This window comes from Peromyscus eremicus, chromosome 5, assembly GCF_949786415.1.
Source record: "Peromyscus eremicus chromosome 5, PerEre_H2_v1, whole genome shotgun sequence".
Classification (NCBI taxonomy): domain Eukaryota; kingdom Metazoa; phylum Chordata; class Mammalia; order Rodentia; family Cricetidae; genus Peromyscus; species Peromyscus eremicus.
The window spans coordinates 134744569-134753638 of NC_081420.1; the positions used below are offsets into that span (position 1 = coordinate 134744569).

At 40.0% G+C, this 9070-nt stretch overlaps 1 protein-coding gene across 1 annotated transcript; it reads left to right on the top strand.

The window, feature by feature from the left end:
* Window positions 1–1555: 1555 nt before the first annotated feature.
* Window positions 1556–2390, top strand: LOC131910813 (high mobility group protein B1). Its single transcript, XM_059262694.1, has one exon. The coding sequence runs from the start codon at window positions 1649–1651 to the stop codon at window positions 2294–2296; it is 648 nt and encodes a 215-aa protein (XP_059118677.1). The 5' UTR covers window positions 1556–1648; the 3' UTR covers window positions 2297–2390.
* Window positions 2391–9070: the final 6680 nt, after the last annotated feature.

Consider the following 9070-nt stretch of genomic DNA (forward strand, 5'->3'; position numbering starts at 1 on the left):
CTACAATCAACATCATCTTGTCATTGTCATTAATTATCCCTATGTGCTTATTAAGGAGCAGGCACACATGTACCACAGCAGGCATGTGGAAGGCAGCTGAGAGCTTTCCGGAGTTGGTTGTCTCTTTCCAGTGTGGGTCCAGGGATCAAACCGGAGTCGTCAAGTCAGCAGAGCAAGCACTTTTACCCACTGAGCCATCTAAGGGCCTGAGATCAAGAGTTTGAGGATAATGTGAACTACCTGTCAAGATCTTATTTCCAAAGGATTCCAATGAATACATACATACATACATACATACATACATACATGCATACATACATTTTTAGAACAGCAGATTCTACATTATTCTCAAGTGAACATGGAAAACTCCCCATGGTATACCACCTGTCAGGCCACGAAATAAATTTCAATAAATTTAGAAAGTTGGAAATCATACGAAATATCATCTACTACCACAATGAAATAACCTAGAAATAAATAACAAAAGAAATGCACAAATTTTCCAAGTATGTAAAATGCAACCAGAACACCAAATGACCAGTGGGTTAAAGAAAAAAAAATTAATGGGAACTAACAAATATTTTGAGACAAATAAAAATAAAGATCCAACACATGGCAGCTTATGATGTGCGATGCAAAAACAGTGCTAGAGTGACATTTATAAATGTAAATGCCCATAATAAAAACTTCCCACATCAGTACCTGGTCATGTATGTCAAGAAGCAGGAGAAGAATAGCAAGGATCCAAGGCAAAAGGAAGACGATAATAGAGTAGAGAGAAACTAGTAGAGAATAGAAAAACAATGAGATGCTAATTATGATGGACAGAAAAATAGCAAAATGTTAATAGAGATGGATCCAAAGCTGATTCTTTGAAGAAGAAATTGATACACTTCTAATCAAGACAAAGACAGCCGACACAGATGATTAAAAGCAGTGATGAATGTGGGCAGGCTACTACCAGCTTGACAGAAAGTTCATTCTAAAAGTTTCTGATCTTATATAGGTAGTAAACTAAATAGCAGAACTCTCCAAAAATCATAAGAAATAATTAATTTAGAAGAGGAAAGGAGAAATAGAAAAGACAAGGCATGAGAAAAATACAGAACCAGTAACAAGAAAAAAAAAGTAGGCCTGAGCCTCTCCGTATGTGTTCATATTGGTAAGCATGTTTAGTGAAAGTCATCTAAACAGAGTGTGACCTTCCAGTACACTTGATAGAGTAGATTTTAAGACAAGGAATATTACCAAAATATAAAGTCTTTCCTTGGTGTCTGGGGGATTGGTTGAGAAAGGGGAGAGAGAGAGAGAGAGAGAGAGAGAGAGAGAGAGAGAGAGAGAGAGAGAGAGAGAGAGAGAGAGAGAGAGAGAGAGAATCTACAGATTCTCAAGTCCCTCAGAAAAAATAGTATTGTCTGCACAGACTCTATTGACATTCTTCTATTTAAGTCATCTCTAAGTTGTATATAATGCTCAATACAATTAAAATTTTATATAAGTAGCTGTGTTACTTTATTTTTTAGGGGACAATGACTATAAAAGAAAGTCGATTGCAGTACATTGAGCTCCATAGAGACAGCGCCGGGGCAAGCGCGAGCCGGACGGGCACTGGGCGACTCTGTGCCTCGCGGAGGAAAATCAACTAAACATGGGCAAAGGAGATCCTAAGAAGCCGAGAGGCAAAATGTCCTCATACGCATTCTTTGTGCAAACTTGCCGGGAGGAACACAAGAAGAAGCACCCGGATGCCTCTGTCAACTTCTCAGAGTTCTCGAAGAAGTGCTCAGAAAGGTGGAAGACCATGTCTGCTAAAGAAAAGGGGAAATTTGAAGACATGGCAAAGGCTGACAAGGCTCGTTATGAGAGAGAAATGAAAACCTACATCCCTCCCAAAGGGGAGACCAAAAAGAAGTTCAAGGACCCCAATGCACCCAAGAGGCCTCCTTCGGCCTTCTTCTTGTTCTGTTCTGAGTATCGCCCCAAAATCAAAGGAGAGCACCCCGGCTTGTCCATCGGGGACGTGGCGAAGAAGCTGGGGGAGATGTGGAACAACACCGCTGCGGACGACAAGCAGCCCTACGAGAAGAAGGCTGCCAAGCTGAAGGAGAAGTACGAGAAGGATATCGCTGCCTACAGAGCTAAAGGAAAACCTGATGCGGCGAAGAAGGGGGTCGTCAAGGCTGAAAAGAGCAAGAAAAAGAAGGAAGAGGAAGATGAGGAGGAGGATGAAGAGGATGAGGAAGAGGAGGAAGAAGAGGAAGACGAAGATGAAGAAGAAGATGATGATGATGAATAAGTTGGTTCTAGCGCAGTTTTTTTTTCTTGTCTATAAAGCATTTAACCCCCCTGTACACAACTCACTCCTTTTAAAGAAAAAAATTGAAATGTAAGGCTGTGTAAGATTTGTTTTTAAACTGTACAGTGTCTTTTTTTGTATAGTTAACACACTACCGAATGTGTCTTTAGATAGCCCTGTCCTGGTGGTATTCTCAATAGCCACTAACCTTGCCTGGTACAGTCTGGGGGTTGTAAATTGGCATGGAAATTTAAAGCAGGTTCTTGTTGGTGCACAGCACAAATTAGTTATATATGGGGACAGTAGGTTTTTTTTTTTTGTTTTTATTTTTTTGTTTTTTTTTGTTTTTTTTTCATCTTCAGTTGTCTCTGATGCAGCTTATACGAAGATAATTGTTGTTCTGTTAACTGAATACCACTCTGTAATTGCAAAAAAAAAAAAAAAAAAGAAAGTCTATGCAATTAAAAAATATGTATTGTCTGCCCTTGTCTGAATCCATACATGCACACCTGTAGATATGAGTAGGACCCTATAGCAATCCTAACAACACATTCTCCATATCATGAAGTGAACACTACTGACCTTAAGATAGAAAACAGTCACAGTTTAAACAAAACCATCCACATAATCAAATAAGCAAAGGAAGCCACTAGAGATAAAGATTTGAACAGAATTATTAATTTAATCTAGTTAAATACATAAAATAATATTAACAACTCTAGATTATATGTTTTTCAAGAGTACATGAAACACTTACCATGTTTCTACACTAGCTCTGCCCTAGAGTAAGCTAGAGTTTTCTTAAACCATATTGCTTATTATTTATCAAGTACCTGTGCGAGGCTAAGTCCTCTAAATGTGCAGTGTTGCTCACCTTTACAAGACCCTTGTGGGGTAGCTCTCTTACTATGATACTTTCCTTTTTAAAACTTATCTAATTACTCTTTTGAATTCTTTGTCTGGAAGTTCATCTAATTTACTCTCATTAGAGGACATTATTACAGGTTTAAGTTTTTGGAAATGCCATGTTTCCTTGATCTTTCATGTATCTTTCATTTTGCACTAGGACTTAAGCATCTTGGATTAGGTCATTAGTTTAATTTTTTAATACCTTATTTTTCAGTGGAGGTGTTTGCAGTGTTCAAGTTATAGTTGATATAACTTGATATAAGTTGATATAACAAGGATGAGTTGCCAGTTTCTTCTGAACTGGAATCAGAGCTATCAGGCATCATCTTTTCTACTCCCTTGAGAGTAAAATACTGTCTGCATAATCACCAGTAAAGGGTAGGCCCACTGTGAAAATATAGTAAAAATGTAAAATGCCAATTGTTTTATGAAGTGAATGTACACTGATAGTGCTGTGTATACTAATTGTGTACAGTCACTTGTTGGTACCGTATGCCGTGTACTGTTTACCATGGGTTTGTTTGATCTCTAACTCAATCTCTTTTACTCCCTCGAGCGTAAAATACTGTCTACATAAATAATCACCCTCAAAGTGTAGGCCCACTGTAAAAATGCAGTAAAATATATAAAATGCCAATCATTTTAAGAAGTAAAGGAATACGGATAGAACTGTATGTACTAACTGGGGGCACTCTTATTGGTACTATATACTGTGTACTGTATATTAAGGATTTGGTATCTGCCACACCCCTGAGCAGTCCTTTGTTAAGTCAGGACACAGATACTAGCCATACTTCTAGGAAGTCCTTGAAAAGTAGAGATGTGAATGCTATTTTTACCTTTCAGCCGTCCTTTAGGAGGTCAGGTCACAAACACTGGTGTGTGATCCATTTGGAGTCTGGTTCCAAATGCTGGATTTGCTTTTGGGTGGTCTTGCTCAACTAATATTAGGTGTGCTGCTTGGACCTTAGCCTCAAAAGTTAACACATTTGTAAATTACCCAGGAATCAGCAACAACAAAGTCATGAGGAAAATTAGACAAGGGTTCAGAGCAAGACTGATTTTAGCTAGCATAAATGGACTGAGTTCCTCTGTAGATGTAAGCTTGCTCATGTCTACCTGCTAGTGATTTACTGACACTCGGAGATATCTTTATTGAAGTGAGTTTATCCTTGGTTGGTTGATTTTCAGAAGCAAAATGTTAACAGTAAATTCTTGATTTGAAAAGGTATATTCACTGAAACAAGCCATCATTGGTCAGTTGAATAAACATAACTAGTTCTGGTGACTACTTATTACTATGGATGAAAAACAATCTTTACATTCTTTCAATTATAAAAAAATCAATTTTCTATTCACTATGAACAAAGAAGTTGAACACTTGAAAATGAAAAGTATGATAGAATCAAAACATCAAATACTCAGAATATATTAAATGGACGATTTGAACAATTTGTATCTTAAAATTACATAATACTGCTAAGAGAAAATAAAGAAGATCTAGATAAATTCAGGGGTAAATGTGTTCATGGGTTCAAGGAGTCAATATTAGTAAGAAGCTTACATGTCATTCTAACCGAAGCACCTCCCAGAAACAACTTGAGGAAGGAACAATTCCTCAGGCTCCCAGCTTCAGGGAGCTCCATGCACTGTGGAGGGCAGATCACAGGAGAGCACAGCTGCTCATGACACAGTGGGCCAGGAAGCAGAGAGAAGAAGAGATCCAGCGCACTGCTGGAGGTGTCCCTTTCCCTTTTTATGTCACCTGGGACTGTAGCCACCTGCATTCAGGACTGGTAGTCCCCTCAGTTACACATGTCTACAAACACCCTCACAGACAGTCCCAGAAGCATGCCTTTCCAATCTCCTAAATGACTAAATCCAGGCAAGGGAGCTATGAGGATGTCAATTTTCTCCAACTAAACTACAGCGTGAATTGAGTCCAAATGAAAGTACAGCTGGTTTGTTCCATTCTGTTTTATTGGAAAGTGAAATGGTAATTATAATCTTATGTGGAAGAAGAATAGGGCTCTGTTTGTGAGGTTCCTGAGTTTGTGGATTCCCACACACTCCTGTGCTAAACCTGTAGTGTCTAAGATAACAATAGTTATCCCCTTTTAACTGTTTTTTCTCAGTGAAAATCGGAGAGGGTTCACCTGGACTGATGAAAGAGCTTGCGTCCAGCCGACAGTGTTTTCAGGACTTTATCCTGAGCTGGGATTTTGGCCATTAGATGAGTACAAAGGGCTGAGCAAACATATTAGTCGGTGTGGGACAATGTCCAGACAGGCATGTGTAGAGTAGAAGCTGGAGCACTGTTGACCTGTGATTGACAGTGAATGAATGCAGCAGACATGATCCTGACTTGCATCACTCTGGGTGTATGGCCAAGGAGTTGACTGTTTTTCATCTATACTAATGAACAGTCACCAGAACTGGTTAGAAACAGGATTATTAACTCATCCTTCAGAATGAGGATGTTAAATGTTTAAAGTTAAAATGTTTGAAGACTTATGCTACTCGATGCCAAGACTTACTCACTGTAAAGGAACTTTCACCCTAACTCATCACACACAAAAATTAGTTTAAGATGAGCTGTAGACTTAAATGTGAACTCTAGAGCGTGTATGTGTGGTATTAGAACAGGCAAAGATCTCTAAAAGATAATACAAAACATAACAACCAGGAAACGAAAAAATATATTATACTTAATAAAATTTTAAAGCTTATTTGGTGAGAAACTCCATTATAAAGTAAAATTATAAGACACTAATGGGGGAAAAATCTCCCATATATATGCCCAAAAGAATCCTCTCTGCAACATATATGTACCTCCACACTTCAATTAAAAAGCAAGCAATCCATTCTAAAATGGAAGTCTTGAACAGACAATTTTACAAAAGGAAAAATATAATAAACACATAAAAATGTGCTCAAAGACATTCTTTGTCAGGTAACATGATTTAAAACACAGAATGCACCATTACACACCCACCAGAAGGGCTATATATATATACTAGCTATCCCAAGAATTGGCAATGCTTCAGAGTTAAAATAGTTTTTAGGAGACTTTGTAAATGTGTGTAGCAGTTTCTAATAAAATTAAATGTCCACCTACATAATTCACAATCTAGGTAAATATTCAAGAGAAATAAATGTGTGTGTCCACAAAAAGACTGTGCATAGAAGCTTTGTTCCTGGCAAACTCTTATAAAGGAAAAACATTTAATTGGGATGGTTCTCTTACAGTTTCAGAGGTTTAGTCCGTTATCATCATGGCAGGAGCATGGTAGCATGCAGACAGACATGATGCTGGAGAAGTAGCTGAGAGAATATCTTGCAGGCAACAGGAAGTCGACTGAGATACTGGGCAATATACTGTGCATAGGAAACCTCAAAGCCCACCCCCACAGTGACAAACTTCCTCCAACAAGGCCGTACCCACTCCAGCAAAGCCATACCTCTTAAGAGTGCCACTCCCTATGAGACTATTGGGGGGAAAAAAACTTCTTAACATACACAACAATATGAATGAACCTCACTCAGAAATGCTGTGTAGACTAAAAGTCACCAAGATGCCACCAGACAACAATAATCTATAATTATAGAAGACAAAACAGTCAAACAATAGCTCAGTGGTGGTGAGTGTTAAGAAGAGAAAGGAACACAAGAGACTGTTTGAGTTCCACTAATGTTTTGTGTTGTGATCTGGTGATCACAGGAGTGTGAAGACACACAGAGATATGTGAAGACAATCCTTGAGCTTGGGTTTTTTCAGTCCCTGGAGTTAATTCTATTTCAATAACTTTCTGAAGGATGAGTTAATAATCCTGTTTCTAACCAGTTCTGGTGACTGTTCATTAGTATAGATGAAAAACAGTCAACTCCTTGGCCATACACCCAGAGTGATGCAAGTCAGGGCCATGTCTGCATTCATTCACTGTCAATCACAGGTCAACAGTGCTCCAGCTTCTACTCTACACATGCCTGTCTGGACATTGTCCCACACCGACTAATATGTTTGCTCAGCCCTTTGCACTCATCTAATGGCCAAAATCCCAGCTCAGGATAAAGTCCTGAAAACACTGTCGGCTGGACGCAAGCTCTTTCACCAGTCCAGGTGAACCCTCTCCAATTTTCACTGAGAAAAAAACAGTTAAAAGGGGATAACTATTGTTATCTTAGACACTACAGGCTTAGCATAGGAGTGTGTGGGAATCCTGGTCCAGAAACTAGAGAACCCCACAAACAGAGCCCTATTCTTCTCCAACTCAAAAACAATTTTCACATCAGGCACATGACAGCATGCTGTGGAGCTGAGTTTCCTGACACTACCACTTGGTTTCAGATCCAAGTCTATGACCCCATCACTGTTGACTGCTCTGTGCATCTTTGTTTCTGGTCTTGAGTTTGGGCCCAGTCCTCTTAGTTCCCTCCATGTGCTGCTCCTACTGCAATGGATTTGGTGCAAGGGTCAAGACACACACAAAACTCACAGCCTTGGACAACCCAGAATAACAAACTTGCTAAAGTTCATCAGTATAAGACTTCTCTACTCAGCCAGGTGGTGGTGGCACACGCCTTTAATCCCAGCACTCCGGAGGCAGAAGCAGGCAGACCTCTGTGAGTTTGAGGCCAGCCTGGTATACAGAGTGAGTTCCAGAACAGCTAGGGCTGCACAGAGAAATTCTGCCTTGAAACTACCCTCCCCCAAAAAAACTTCTCTACTCTCCTGGAGTCTAATTTGGGAATTCAGAAATTCTAAAACTGGATCTCATTTTTGCTGTTTTAAGCTATTCTTCACTGAAGCAATGACTACAATACGACACCTAGCTGAATGAGAAATGTCCAGTAGATAGGAGAAATGAAAGGCAATGTATTATCATTTTCAACACATTGTTTGTCTGTCCATTCTTGGAAAGGACTGACACCCCATTAACTTCACCAAATGGCTAGTATATGAAAACTATATGGAGGTAAGGAGAGTACAGAGAAACCAAGACATAAAGATTACCTAATCTAAATTCAGGACAGGAGGTCCATGCAAGCACAGGTAACTATAATAGAAGACAAGATGTGATAAAGACAACTGAGATTTGGACAGGTTTGGGGCACACAGAGAAAACGCAGTTAAGCTGAGGTGAATGAATTAATTGACTTTCTATTACTATAACAATATGTCTGAGACAAGTAACTTAAAAAGAGGGCAGGTTTATGTTGAGTTACATTTTTGGAGGTTTTTCAGCTCCCTATGAGTTGGCCTGGTTGTTTTGTGGCCTGTGGCAAGGGAATTCATCACAGTGGGAACATAAGGTAAAGCAAGCTGCCTGTGATATAGCCATGGAGTCTAGAAGAAAACGAGACTTTCAGATTCCAAAGGACCTCAGAACAAATGGCTAGCTGAGGTGCCTTTTAGCGCACCCAAGCACGTGCCCACCTCTAGCCTCTCTCAGCAAGTACCTCTTACAGAGTCATCCTTGCTGGCATACCCTGTCCCCGACCCTAAACCTCTCCAGCTCAGGGCCTTCCCCTCCCTTCCCCCAGCTTAGGATTCCTATAAACCCAGCTTGGCTGTGAGCTCTCTCTTTCCTCCTGCCCTCTCTTGTCTTGCTCGCTTAGTGCTCAGCTCCTCTCTTGGTCCGTTTGCCCTCTCTCTTCTCCTCTCTTCCTCTCTCTCTCCCTCGCTCTCTATCTTCTCCTAGCCCAGTTCAGTCTGCAGGCCGTGTTCAGTCTACTTCTTTCTCCCTCTGCTCTGGACTCTTCCAGATGCCTCTGGCTGTTCTCTCCCTCATATCTACAACAAAACCTTCTCCTCAACCACTCCTTGGTGTAGTCATGTCCTCATTTTCATGCAGAAACCATCAT

Coding starts and splice junctions, on each gene's coding strand:
- LOC131910813 (XM_059262694.1), top strand. CDS start 1,649: ATGGGCAAAGGAGATCCTAAGAAGCCGAGAGGCAAAATGTCCTCATAC.